General features: G+C 36.5%; 1 protein-coding gene across 1 annotated transcript; it reads right to left on the reverse strand.

Moving 5' to 3' along the window:
• Positions 1–413: 413 nt before the first annotated feature.
• On the reverse strand, positions 414–14,980 carry LOC131153780 (uncharacterized). The gene is made up of 3 exons (XM_058106240.1): positions 14,462–14,980; positions 12,120–12,466; positions 414–966 (listed from the first exon to the last, which is right to left on the reverse strand). The coding sequence occupies exons 1-3, from the start codon at positions 14,864–14,866 to the stop codon at positions 546–548; spliced, it is 1,173 nt and encodes a 390-aa protein (XP_057962223.1). The 5' UTR covers positions 14,867–14,980; the 3' UTR covers positions 414–545.
• Between the last annotated feature and the right edge of the window lie 211 nt (positions 14,981–15,191).

Here is a 15,191-nt window from a genome sequence, read left to right on the forward strand (position 1 = left end):
TAAACTAAAAGAGGAAGAAGGAAGAAAGCAAAACAGAAAGAAGAAAAAAGGAACCGAAAAAACAGAAAAACAGAATGATACAACTAACTAAACCAACGATTATGCTGTAATATAAATATAGTTCATTTGCTAATATTCTCTAATTCCCAGTAAATTGACTTTGTGTAATTGAATGTGCTATGATTGTGACTACTGTATTTTTGTTTTTTTTCCCAGTACCATGCGTAAATATTCTGCTACCTAAAATGAGATATTGAATTGGTATTCCTGCAACAATGTTGCAGATCCAAGGGATATAGTAGATACATGCATTATATGGTATATAGACAGAAATTGTATTTCTTTCTCTCTCTCAAACCCATTCACATGTAGTTTTCCAGATGGTAACTAGAAATACCAGACGAACGATGATATAGATGAAGATGAAATTCCACTTTCTATACACCTCACTTTCACAGCGTACATAACAATAGATCTGGATAAACAAAAAACACCCAACAGAAAAACATCTAGTAGCTAACCAGTACATTTTAGATTTCCATTTTCTAAGCCCTCTCGCCTCGGATTCTACGCGCAAGCTGGATGTCCTTAGGCATGATGGTGACCCGCTTGGCATGAATCGCGCACAGATTGGTGTCCTCGAAGACTCCCACGAGGTAGGCCTCGGCGGCCTCCTGGAGAGCAGCAACGGCGCCGCTCTGGAACCGAAGATCGGTCTTGAAGTCCTGAGCAATTTCTCGAACCAGTCTCTGGAACGGGAGCTTCCTAATCAACAGCTCCGTGCTCTTCTGGTACCTTCTGATCTCCCTCAGCGCTACCGTCCCCGGCCTGAAGCGGTGGGGCTTTTTCACGCCGCCAGTAGCCGGCGCAGACTTCCGGGCAGCCTTGGTGGCCAGCTGCTTGCGCGGGGCCTTGCCTCCCGTCGATTTCCTCGCCGTCTGCTTAGTTCGCGCCATTTTGGAACTTGATTAGGGAAGATTACGAACTGGGGAGCGGATGAAATTGGAAAAATGGATTGGAACTTGTTCGAGAATTTTGAATCGTGATGTTGGAAGGAGGATTTTGGTGAAGAATTTGTAGGCGAAGGCTGGGAGGCATTTGGGTTTGATTTTTGAACCTTTTCAGCCAAAGTTTTGTTTGGCGGGGGATTCTGGTCGTTGGATTTCGTGAGAAATGGACGGATGAGATTTGCCGATTGAGAGTGACACGGATTGCAGTCCGTGTGTTAGTGATCCTTTGGAAGTACAGAATTGTATGAAAATTTAAATAATTTTATCAAGTAAAAATAATGTAATATTATTTTTGCAATTAACAATAATCTTTGTTCTTAATTTATATTTATAACATATGATTATCATATTAATTTATCTTAAAATAATACTATTAAATTAATTAATTTTTTTTATTTTAATATTAATTTAAACTAATAGTGGTTTTCATCTTCATTTTAGAATTAAATTATGTTTCATTAATAATTAATATATATTAATTCATAATAAAATAATATATGATTATCTTTTAATATATTTTTAAAATTATAAAAATAGTCACTAAATTTCTTATATGTACAAAATTGACCCCGCCTATGAATAGTTTTTAAAAAGTGGTTCAAAAAAAGTACTTATTGCAATAATTATTTATTGTAATATAAGTCAAAGGTCACTTTTTTTTTTATAAAAATACTTATTTTAAGTGAAAAGTATTACAAGCATTTTTTTTTCAAGTGCTCCTAAACAAGGATTTCTTGTGCTGCAGATCCGAGGGATATGGTAAAAATTTGCAATATATGGTATATAGACAAAAATAAATCGAACATTACCAATTAAAATGCGAACACTGCTTGTCGCGACGTCCCAGACCCTACCAGAGAGCCAACTTTGGCAAAAAAATGGGTACGACTGCGAACTAGAAAAAATAGATGTGTGATTTTGAAAAAAAGATATTTTCGTGAAAAACAATGTGTGATAGAGTCGTCACTAATTTTTTGAAGTGCGATTAGAATACTTGATTGCTACCTCGTTAGGGGTAGAATCGGTCTACGCTACCAGATTCGGGTTAAAGAGTACGGTTACGCGAAGGGAAGATATTACCACCCCCCTATGTGCCCGTTCTTATGAACGGTACTAGATTAATCAAAAATTATCCCCAAAATAAATTTAATAAGTCTGTCAAAATTACTCCCTTTCAAAAATCAAAAGAATGAAAATATTATATAGGTATTCCCTCAGAATCGGGGTAATCCAATACTCTGAAGAGTTTATGTCCTTGGTTGCAATCACCAGAATGGAAAATCAAGAAAATAAGATACAAAATACGTTCCCAGAGGTTTTGAAATCTGTAAGTTTTTCTAAGTAAGAAAATATTATTCAAGGAGGTTGTTGAAATTTGTTCAGGATGAAAATAATTTTCTATGTCTAAAACAACATTTTTTTTATTTTTTCCAAGTGTGAAAACATTTTTTGTGATTTTCTATGATTTTTCCCAAACTTCAAAAATAACACAAATAAAATCAATGGAAATCAAAGTACAAAAATATTTTTGGGATTTTCTGAGAATTTTGTGATTTTTTGTCAATTTTCTGGATATCTAAATAATAATATACAAGTGGAATGGAGAAAACTGGTATGAACCGGTTCCAGGAACAATGAACCGGTCAAACGTTAACCGGTACGGGAGAAAAACTAATTTAAGGTCTTGGTCGAGACCATAAATCAACACACGTTGCCTTATGCGTGGACTGTGTGTGCTCAGGCGTATGCTAGCGTGAATGAAGTATGATGCATGTGAGCATGAATGCATGACCATGTGCATGCATGAATGTGCACGTGTATGAATGTGTGTGCGTGCATGAATGAGCACGTGCATGAATGTGTGTGCGCGCATGGATGAGCAATAACCCAAATGATGATGTCATGTGTGGTGTCGGAATGCCTAAGTGTACGTGTGCATGGATGGGAATGAACATGCATGCATAGTATATGAATGCATGCATGCGTGTGTATGTGTGAGATGACATGCATGCATGAGCACATGTGTGAGCTTGTATGAATGGACACACGTACATATAACCAAAGTATGTGTGTTTAAGCGTGAATGTGTACATGCACATATGTGCGCAACTAAGTGAATGTGTACATATGAAAGTGTTGAATGCACGCATGTACATGCATGTGCATATGAGAGCATGTGGAGGTGTACACATGTGCATGTGTGTTATTTGCATGCAAGGGTGTGTATGTGGGTGCATGTGTGACTGCATGCATGCATGTGCACCTATGTGAATGGGTGAGCTTTGCATGAACGCACGTATGCATGTATCATGAGCATGTGCACGAATGGGCATGTATGTATATGCATGAAATGCATGAGTGTTGGGCACGTGCATGAGTGTATGCGTGCAAGTTTGTGTGATTGTGTACATGCACGCATGGGCATATGTTGGTGTGTGTTGTAAGCGCGCGTGAGTATGTGTGACTTGGTGGTGTGTGAGTTGGTGTGTGTGGGTGATTTGCATGCATATTTAGGATTTGGCACGTGCATGGGTGAGTGATTGTGTGCTTTTATTATTATTATTATTATTATTATTATTATTATTATTTTAAATTAAAACATCAAATAAAGCAGCAAATAAAGTCATAATGAGGTACCTTCAAATCAAGCTCCAGCAAGCTTCAAGTAGAAAACCAAGAGAAAGGCAATTCACAAAGAAGCAGCAAACTCCAGGGAAGTAGAACATCAAATCCAGAGAACTAACTTTAGAAAAAATCAGTAAACCAAACTGAATCAGCACCTGCTACGAACCACACAATCTTGAGGAAAACTGAAGACTCTCCAACAAAGAGCAAAAATTGAAGTTTTGAAAGAACCAGCTTCCACCAAAATTAGACAGACTCCAGCTTATAACATAGCTCCTTCAATTCGTCAAAAGGCAGCAAGCCAGATCAGAAGTCAACTCAATCTTCAACCAATCAATCTTGAATTTTACTGAAGTCACTTCATCCAAGATCTGAAATTTTAATTCAGAATTTAGCCACAACCGAGAGCAGGAATAAGCCCAGAAACCTGCTCCAACATTCAGGTAAGATGACTCACAATAATCTGTGCATCAAAGACAACCAGCACTTCAATCCAAAGCAGACTGTAGAACTGGTTTTGAAGCCAAAAATCAGAAACTGACCAAAATCTGAATTCAGAGCTTCACAAAGACAACTCTAGAATTCCTAAAATACTCCCATCACAAACAAATCACCATCAGAAATCAGAACTGATCACCAACCAACCAACACCTCGAACCTGAATGCAGCAGAAATGAGGATTCGAGGGAAAGAGCAGCCGAAAGAGATGGAGATAGGCTTCCGCGAAGAACAGAGTCGTTCGTCGAGCTAGATCTACCTTAGTCGAAGGTATGGAGAGGGACAGAAAATGACAGAACTGGAAATGCAGAGATCTCGGGGCTGCTCTGCTGGGTGTCACGAAAGGTGAAGGAGATGGAGGGAAGGAAATGAGAGAGAGGCAGTGAGGGTCGTGAGGACGATGAGGACAGTGGAGGGCTTATGGCGGGACTCGTGAGGGTGATGAAGGATGACGGTGATGACGATGATCGCCGACGGAGGCAACGCCGACTGCGGCGGTGGCTGGATCTGCTGGTCGAGCTCGCGGGCTGTTACAGTTGCTGGCGGTTCGGTGGGTGAGATCAGAGGAGGATAGGCGAGGGTGGTCTGAGTTACAAGAATGAGGATGGTTGATGGCGGTTGCTGTTATGGCGAGGGGCGGTGGTGCGATGGGAGTTGAACCAAAACGCTGTTCGCCGGAAAGAGAGGGTGGTTTGCAACCACGGGCCATGGGTGAGTGCGTGAACAGGGCTGGAGGTCACGGTTGCCGTGGTATGGTGGTTAGCGGGTGTGGGGAAGAGATGGGAGAAAATGGGGATGAAGGACTCCCCTCGTTTTTGCGTGATCCCACCTTTTGTGCCTTAACGCGAGAGACTCTCTTTATAGGAGTCTGCAGGTGATTTTTGGGCGCGAAAATGTCTGCCTCAGTGCAAACTTTATTTCCTTTATTTCCTCGGGGTAATATGCTAGACCTGTCAAAGCGGATCGGGCTGAATAATCCGTGACGGATAAGGCGAATTATCGGGTGAAGAAATTATAATCTATATTTGACTCATTTAAGTAGCGGATTAGTCGGTTTCGAGTAGGATAATTCATGACGGATGGGCGGATAATCCATCATTCTCAAATATAATTTTTTTAATAATTTATTTTATGTAATAATAATTTAAATTGTATACGACAATTAGTGATTAATTTGTATATTAACTTTTCTAGTAATTATTTTAATCATTCAATCGTTTATACTAACTAATAACTCCTAATTCATATAAATAAAATTATAAGCATTAAAACATAATAAATTAATCTCAATCCAACTCAAAATAGAAACTCAAACTATGTGATTTGTGTGAGTCTCTCTAAATCTAAATTGAATTGCTAGTCAAATTGGATGACTGTTCCTATCATTTTAAGTGCCTAGGTTCAATCCACTAGTACACAAAGTTTTATTCAGATCCTTTAGCAACTCATAAAATTTTTTGACATCCTCATTCGGCCCTGTGTAGGTTCTCGACTAGTAGTCTGTTCTCTAGGTGAGCCTTCAAATTCATTCTAATTGTGCCTATGCATTTGAAAGATCTCATATAGCATCTCATGCATATCACCAACAATATTTAGGACTTATTGCACTTAACTTTCATTATTTCTAGTAAAATAGCTACTAAGAATGGTTTTCCAGTAAAAACAATTAATTATTATAATTAGATTAATCCCACTAAGGTTATCATGCACTTTCTTTTTGACTCCACCACCATGCATTTGTGCACTTCACACAAAAACTTGTCCTTTTATATATTAGAAATATAGAGTAGATGATTACCGCCAGTTGAAATAAAATTAAGTCATAAAAGGCAAACCCTCTGGTGTTTAAACATCAAGATAAATTTGAAGATTTAATTAAATTAATCAGCCAAATGAAGATAGACCACAAGTTTGAAAGATTTATTTAAATCATTCAAATGAAAATAGATCGTATTAGACATAAGAAGAAGTAAAAGAGTATTAATAATGAAAATTACCTACAATTTGCAATGCTTTTAAGGAGGGATTAGGTAAGATAAATGGAAAGGATGAATCGGTGTTTGGTGAGGGTTTCGCTGGGTGTATACTCTGCAATGAGTATCAATCAAAATTCTACAACCTTCCATATGTTGTAGCTTATCAATAGCTCGCCCACATCTCATCCTAAGAAAAAATCAAAATCAAAACAAAGACATTCATTAAACTCTAAAAACTGAAGGAGGAGGAGAGTAAGAGGAGAAAATACCTACAAAGGGCTTGAAAGCAAGGGCTTGGAGATCAAACAAAAGTTGGGAAAGAAGCACCGCTGCTGCAGATATTTGAATTTTCACTTGGAGAAAGGAGATTGGAAATTAATTTGGAGGGGCGGCAAGAATTGGGAAGGTAAGAGGGCAGCGGGCAGACTAAATAAACCACTACTGCGTGGAGGAAAATACTAGCAATTTCACGATGGCTGGCGAGGGCCGAATGGGCGAGTGACTGGGCGATGCCGCGAGGGAAGACTGGGCGAGGGAATTGTGGCTCGTGGCCATGGGTGGCAGTCGGTTATGGCAGTGGCAGTGGGAATCGTCATCGTCGTGGGTTGCGGCTGCGCAGCTGGAATTGAAAGTTTGAACTTTGAATCAATGAAACCCTAATAGGATTTGAGATTTGGGACTGGGCTAACCTGGGAGTGGGAGGGAGGGACTGATGGACTCTGGGCAGTGGCCGTGTGGGCTACTGGGTTGTCTGTGTAGCGTGGGTCGTGTGTACACTGCCGCATTGGGCTCTCCATACCCGGGCAGTGGGCATAGGTTAATTAGTAATGGACTTTTAAGCGATTTGACGGATATCCGCCGGATAAACCCAACCTGACCCGCGAAGAAGGCAGATATGAAAATAGAAAATCATATTTGACTCATTTAGCAAGCGGTTGATTATAAGTCGATTAAAACGGATCGAATGTGGATCAGATTAACAGATTTTTATCTATTTTACCAGGTCTAGAATATGCTAACAGATTAGCTTCTACGGTATGAGGCATGTGACTCCATTTTTTTTCTTTGCCATTCATTTTTTTTTTTTTTTTTTTTGCTTGGTATTTTCCTTTTGTATTTTATGTATTTCTCTTTTTTCAATTGTTTCAAAAAGACTTGATTTCTGAACGCTGGGGGACCCGAACCCAATGCAAAAATACCAGAACTCTTGTTAAAATGTCACGACTCGATTAAAATTCACTGGGATACAATTAAAATGCCGAAACTCGATCAAAATTCACCAGGAAACCATTAAAATGCCAAAACTCGATTAAAATTCATCGAGATACAATTAAAAACACCGGTACTCGATTAAAACACCGAGACTCGGTTAGGAACATCGAATTTTCCAAACAGGGTCCTCCTATTCCCAGGATTCGAAATCGACTTTATGTGTCAGATCTCCTCAGAGTAGCTTGGTTAAAATTGGAGTGTCAACACTACTAATTAAAATGCGCAATACTGCATACTTTGTTAATTAAACATTATTTATTTTTGGTAATTTAATAAAGAAAGAGTTTCTTAATTACAAATTCCTTCTAAAAATTTTTATTAGAATCCGGCTCCACATGATCGACAGATTAGAATCTTACTTATAAATTCACTAAAATTATAACTAAAGTTCGCTATTGCAATGTAAATTTGACCTCATATTACAATTACTTTGGTTTATATAATTTTATCCTTAATTTTTATTAATAGTTAACTTTCCGATTTGTTTACTAATTGTTAATCACCCCTCCTTGTAATGTTAATTGGTTAAATGTGAAATTATTATATTGTAATCTAGTCTCATGCGATTTCTTGCTTTTAATTTGTTAAAGTATTAATTTCATCCATAATATGTTCATCAAATTTTCATATATTGTAAAACGTATGTGTGGTTTTCTGGCTTTTATGGGTCAATTCTCAATATCTAAATGATTCAGCTTTTGGATATCTCTTTAATACAAAATTACAGTCTGCCTCACTTTTCCGCCATATTTTTTTTTTTTTTTTTGGTTTTAAACACTATACCTTAAATAAATAGTAATTCTTAAATTATTATTTTGATTTAGGTGTGGTTTGGGGCAAAATTTTGTTTTGAAGTCCTAAGGTTTTAGAGCCAAGGGTAACAATATTATACAAAATATTATTTTTTTTAGAAATTTTGTTCGGGAAGTCGTGAACTTCAACTTACAATTAATTCAAACTTAAATTTCACACTGTGCATGTAATTTTAAGTCAAATATTGAGCGGTAATTAAGGATTTGAATTCAACTTAATTAGTTGTTTCAGTTTCTGTATATATCTTCATTACAGCTAAGTGAAAAAAAAAATTCAAATTTTTTAGGAAGCTCTTTAATGGAACTCAATTTTGGAGAAAATTCAATTGATGATAAACAATGAAGCCTAAGGCTCTGTTTGAAGCTTGAAAAATATTTAGGAAAGAAAATAAAAATATTAAAGAATTCACATTTTCATTATTGATTATCAATGAAATTTGAAAAGAAAATAAAAAATATATACCAATTGTGACGCTCCGATTTTCATACCATTTATTTTTATTTTTATATCTCTAGTAAATAAGAAATATTAATCCAACATCTGCCACGTCACAACTCTGATACCATATCAACACAACACAACCCGAAGTGGAATACCGGGTAATCAATCAATCATATAAAACATACTTAATAGCGGAAGTCTATATATACATGTCATCCAGTATACAAATAACCAGAGTTCAATACATCCATACACATCCCAAAAATCCATAACATGCTCTAGGGATTACACAAACACATCCCCAACACAAAACATTTATCTTGTATACCAAGGTACTAGCTCCCCTCTATCTTGGAGCTCTATCACCTAGCCTGTTATGATTCCCTCAAATATTTAAATATTTGGGTGAGACAATTTTTAGTAAAGCGAAATAAATTATTCATAGTGTGTGGCAGTACGAGTTCAATTACATTATATCACATTCCATTTTAATAAATATAATAGCTAGGAGAATATATATATATATATATATATATATATATATATATATATATATATATATGTATGTATAGTTATGTACTCATAATCATATATGTATGTAAAACATATTTTCAAAGCTCTCTTATCATTTTCATAATCATATAGATATTTTCTCATTTCTCAAAATCATATTCACATTTTCTTTCATGAACTGCTATTCTATCTCATATTCATATTTCAATAGCTTTCGTAAGTTTTTCTTTCTCATTCTCATTTTCACATTCTAACCCATGGGTATCCTCATATAAATATCTCAACGTGTCTGTAACCCATGATTGTTCATTATTGTGTCTATAATGAGTAATTATAATCCAGCACATGAGTATCTGTCAGTATAAAATCCACAACGTGTCTATAACTCATGGCTATCCTGAGGATATCCTCATCTCATCGTCATACTTCTCCCTATTACTGAGTTGTGCGGCCCGAAGGCTGGACCTAACCGTTGTTGGCATACTCGGTTAGATCAAAGGGAAACGTGTCTATAGTACGAATGGCCTACCCAATCCTGGTCCGAACCCCAAGAGGGCATCACAACCCTTCACAAGCCCATTCAACTGTCTCGCCACACTCTCCACGAGATTGTATGGTTGCACTATCACCTCACTAGCAACAGTACCATGCTTTCAATTAACAACAGCCCATCAGGGTATTCATTTCCTCATTTCTATATTTTCATTTGGATATTCTCACTTCAATACTCACAATTCAGTAATCACATTTCAGTATTCACAATTCAATATTCACATTCAGCATTCACATTTCATCTCATCTCATCACATCAACAGTATTCTCATCAATTTCTGTTTCATTCTCCTCATAATAAATATCTCATTTCTCGTATTTCATCATTTCTCAGTAAACATATCAATACCACATTTCATTATTTCCCAGTATATTACACATCTATATATATCACAATTCTTTGTTTTTCCATAAAATCATTATGTATGCCACTTTGTATCAATTCCATATAAAAATCTCATTTCATCATAATTATGTATATAATACATAATTAAATTCCCATAACTTCATTTCTATATAAAAAATTTTACTATATATATATATATATTTCATAACCTCATTTTTCTCAGCTCAAATCATATATCCCAATTTCAATCACATTCCAAGTGTAAACAAGTTATATCATATTTCTCATGCCACACGATTTTTGTCTAGTATTTATAACATATTAATCACAAGTAAAATATCATATTTTATTTTCACATACTTTAAATCAACAATTCATTTTCTCAAAAATAGCTGTTATAATTTATTTCTCTTACCTGACTTACTAAGAGGCTCGTTAAAACCCCAAATCCTACTCCCGCAGTGTTTGAAACTCAAACCTTTAATTCACATTTTTCCCAAATCAATCAACTCATCTCCCAAAATATTTCGAGTTTTTTACCAAAATATTAAAAAAAACAAAAACAAAAAACACAAATATGAAGGAAATTGAGAAAATTTACACAAATGTACCCAACCGGTTTGGGCTTTAAAATAATAAAATAAAATAAAAAGTCAACCGCAATTATTGACTTCCAAAATAAAAATAAAAATAAAAATTGAGAACCGATTTTCCAAAAGTCGGTTTGGGCTTTAAAATAAAAAACAAAAACAAAAAGTCAGCCGCAGTTCTTGACTACCAAAATAAAAATTGAGAACCGACTTTCCAAATATATATTATTTTTCAAATTTTAATATTTAAATAAAAAGTTATAAATAAAAAATATTTTTAAGTGTCATTTAATACAAAAATATTTTTTACATTTTATTTATTTTTCAAATGAATTGAAAAAAGTAAGTTAATTTTTTAATTTCAAAAAATTATATAAAAATGAATACAATAACAAAAAATTTTGAAATAATTTACTTTTGGGAATATTAAGACAAAAAATGACATTTTACTTACTAATTACATAAAAAAATTATTTAATATATAATGAAGAATGGAAAAATTATTTAACATATTATTTTATGTATATTTTATAATGGAAAATTTTAAATTTTAATATTTCTTATCTAATTGACTTTTCAAAAGTTGGTTTGGATTAAAAAAAAAAAAAGCAAAACAAAACAAAAAACTTGCACAAAAATTTAGGCACAAGAAACAATTAGAATGAAATAATGGAATGGAAGAAAAATATAATGAAATAAAAAAATTATAACACGTGTTTCACGTATTCTCCCATCACCGATGTGTCCAACCCGTGCCACCCGCGCACCGCAATTGGGTAAAAATACGAGCATTCCCACATTCCGGTTTTCGGAGTAGAGTGGAGTGGGTGCTTCGCCTTGACCCAATTCACGAAATTTCTGCTTTGGTATAAGTAGGTCATTCCCCGGTGCTTCCCTCAGCTACCAACGACCATTCTCCAATACTTGTCTCGCTCGATCCAGCCCATGGTCGGGTCACGAAACGCGCTCGTGTTCATGTTCGGGGTGGAAACCACAAGGGGGTTATCGTCAAGTTTGATCCATTCACGGAGATACGAGTCGGATAGGTTAGCGGGTACGCATAGTTCTGGACCTGCCTGTTCTGGGGGTCGAGTCTGGTGTAGAGGATGACAGGTTTGTTGCATGAGATGATGGTGGCAGATTCGAACCAACACCCATTTATGTCGAAGGGTTTGGATGGGTAAATGGTTGGGTCAAGGGCGACCTAATTGATGAGGTCCTTGGAGATGGAGTGAGCCCAAACAATGTTGCCCCACACTAGGCCTGGCAAAACGGGTCCAGACCTGACGGGTCACTTGCGACCCACCTAATTAAAACTGGTCCATATTCATGAAAGTCGACCCATTTATAAACGGGTCAACCCGTGACCCGCCCATTTATAAACGGGTCAACCCGTGTTCGGGTCGAGTCACCCGGCGGGTGACCCGTTCACTTGCCTCCTATTCAATAAAAATATAAAACCCTAAATCCTATTCGCAACTGCCTCCTCCAATCTTCCTGTTCGGCAATGGCAGCCTCTTCCAATCCTCCTATTCGGCTACTCCGTTGGGTCTTCCATGGCGGCCCCCGAGCTCCTACTGTTCTCAATCTTCCTTGCCCTAGTCCTGCTCCTTCCTCTTCTTCTCCTCCTCCTTCAAGCTTCAACCAAGAGATGAGAGACGAGATTTTTGACCAAAGAACCCGCCACTGCCCGACGAACAACTTGACAGAAAGGGAGGCGAGTAGGAGGAGAGAGATAAGATGGTTGATGAGCTCTAGTGCTTTCGGCGGTGCATCAATGGCAAGGGGATGCATTTGTGCTCGGCTTCTGATAAGCTCACTCCCCCCGAGCTAAAATCGGGAATCAATTCAGTCGTTGAACACATGAATAAGAAGAAGAAGAACGAGAGAGGGAGCTTGGAAGATGGTGCTATGGTGTCATTGGCGTGAACGAAAAGACTAGGTTGACTGGAGGGAAGGAAAAGGGACTGAGAGTCTGAGACTGAGATTGACACACCAAACTAGAGAGAGGCGTGGAAGCAAAGAGCATCATGACTTTATTTTGCTTTAAAATTTAAAAATAATTATATGGTTTTTTTAAACGGATAACCCATAACCCGCCTGTTTAATAAACGGGCGGGTTAGGGTTTATAGGTTTGTGACCCGTTTAATCCCAACCCATTTACGACCCGGCATGTTGGCGACCCACCCGAACTCGACTCGCCCGCCCGTTTTGCCAGGCCTACCCCACACAGCTCCCTTCGGGCTGTACTGGTAAAAGAGATGATAGATTCCATTGTAGTACATTGGTCCTATTTGGTTCAAAAGAAAAGTAGAATAGCGGGAAAAGGAAAGATTAATTAAAATTAGAGACAAATTTTCTATTTTGGGAAAAAAATGGAAGTTTGTTTTTTTAAATATTTTTTTTTTATGTAATTAGGAAGTAAGATGTCCTTTTTGTTTTATTATTCTCAAAAGTAAATTATTTCAATTTTTTTGTTATTGTATTCATTTTTATATAATATTTTGAAATTAAAAAATTAATTTACTTTTTTTAATTCATTTGAAAAATAAATAAAAAATAGAAAATATTTTTTATATTAAATGACACTTAAAAATATTTTTTTATTTACAAATTTTTATTTAAATCTTAAAATTTGAAAAATAATGTCTATCTTTTTATTATTTAAATTAAAAATAATATATATTTTATTATTTAATTTTGGGTGAGGGGTTGGGATTTGGTTTTTGAGGGATGACTTTTGAAAAGCCGATTCTCAATTTTTATTTTTTTTTATTTTAGCAAGGCTAACTTTTTTTTTTTTATTTTAAAACCCAAACCGACTTTTGGAAAATCAATTCTCAATTTTTATTTTTTATTTTAGCAATCAAGAATTACGATTGACTTTTTTTTTTTTTTTAAAGCCCAAATCGACTTTTCGAAAATCAATTGAGTATATTTGTGTAAATTTTCCTAATTTCTTACATATTTATATTTTTTAAATTTTTTTTAAATATTTTGGTAAAAAACTCAAAATAATCCTCTCCCTCTCTTTCACTCACCTTTGTCCAATCATTTAGAGTGCGCGTGCTTCACTTCCTTCCACCACCCCCCTCCTCCCCGGGACACGTGCGCCTACCTTCAATCACTTTCTTTTCCTTTTAATGAACAATTTTACAGGAAGCCAAAATGCACATAAAATAAGCAAATTTTTACTGAGTTTAGGTTCATTTCTTAATAGAGTTGGAACAAGGAAATAATATTGGACAACATTTTTTAACGAAAAACTAAATTTAAAATCTCGTGTGCTTTGCTGAAGAAGTTCAAGTCATAGAAATCCCCATATATACATGTAGTTCACACTGCATAAAATAAAATAATAAATACATTAGATTTAATTGTTTGATATCAATTTATAATTGTACAATCACAAAATCACTTGTTTTTTAGAAAAAAAAAAAATCAATGGCATCAGAAACATAATCATTAAATAATACTTGAGACATGTAATAAATAAATTACAAGTTTTGGAATTTGGGATGCCATTTTCTGGAATCATGTTAACTAAAACCCTCACGTTTTGGTAATTTAATAGAGAAATAGTTTCTTAACTACAAATTCCCTGTTCACAGTGAGCCCTCTCTCTCTCAAACCATTCACAAGTAGTTTTCCAGATGGTAACTAGAAATACCAGACGAACGATGATATAGATGAAGATGAAATCCCACTTTCTATACATCTCACTTTCACAGCGTACATAACAATAGATCTGGATAAACTAAAAACGCCCAACAGAAAAACATCTGGTAGCTAACCAGTACATTTTAGCTTTTCATCTTCTAAGCCCTCTCGCCTCGGATTCTACGCGCAAGCTGGATGTCTTTGGGCATGATGGTGACCCGCTTGGCATGAATCGCGCAGAGATTGGTATCCTCGAAAACTCCCACGAGGTAGGCCTCAGCGGCCTCCTGGAGGGCAGCAACGGCGCCGCTCTGGAACCGAAGATCGGTCTTGAAGTCCTGAGCAATTTCTCGAACCAGTCTCTGGAACGGGAGCTTCCTAATCAACAGCTCCGTGCTCTTCTGGTACCTTCTGATCTCCCTCAGCGCTACCGTCCCCGGCCTGAAGCGGTGGGGCTTTTTCACGCCGCCAGTAGCCGGCGCAGACTTCCGGGCAGCCTTGGTGGCCAGCTGCTTGCGCGGGGCCTTGCCTCCCGTCGATTTCCTCGCCGTCTGCTTAGTTCGCGCCATTTTGGAACTTGATTAGGGAAGATTACGAACTGGGGAGCGGATGAAATTTGAAAACTGGATTGGAACTTGTTCGAGAATTTTGAATTGTGATGTTGGAAGGAGGATTTTGGTGAAGAATTTGTAGGAGAAGACTGGGAGGGATTTGGGTTTGATTTTTGAACCTTCAGCGAAAGTTTTGTTTGGCGGGGGATTCTGGTCGTTGGATTTCGCGAGAAATGGACGGATGAGATTTGCCGATTGAGAGTGACACGGATTGCAGTCCGTGTGTTAGCGATCCTTTGGAACTGCAGAATTTTTTTTTTTTTAAAAAGTGTTGTATTTAGTT

The sequence above is a fragment of the Malania oleifera genome, chromosome 4 (assembly GCF_029873635.1).
Source record: "Malania oleifera isolate guangnan ecotype guangnan chromosome 4, ASM2987363v1, whole genome shotgun sequence".
Lineage (NCBI taxonomy): Eukaryota > Viridiplantae > Streptophyta > Magnoliopsida > Santalales > Ximeniaceae > Malania > Malania oleifera.

Excerpts from the sequence above, each read along its gene's own strand:
- LOC131153780 (XM_058106240.1), bottom strand. The coding sequence starts at position 14,866 with ATGGCGCGAACTAAGCAGACGGCGAGGAAATCGACGGGAGGCAAGGCC. Across the intron at positions 12,467-14,461 it reads GTAGAATCCGAGGCGAGAGG|CTCGGGGGGAGTGAGCTTAT; the intron begins GCTTAGAAGATG and ends TCCCGATTTTAG. Across the intron at positions 967-12,119 it reads GAACAGGAAGATTGGAGGAG|AAGTTCCAAAATGGCGCGAA; the intron begins GCAGTTGCGAAT and ends TCTTCCCTAATC.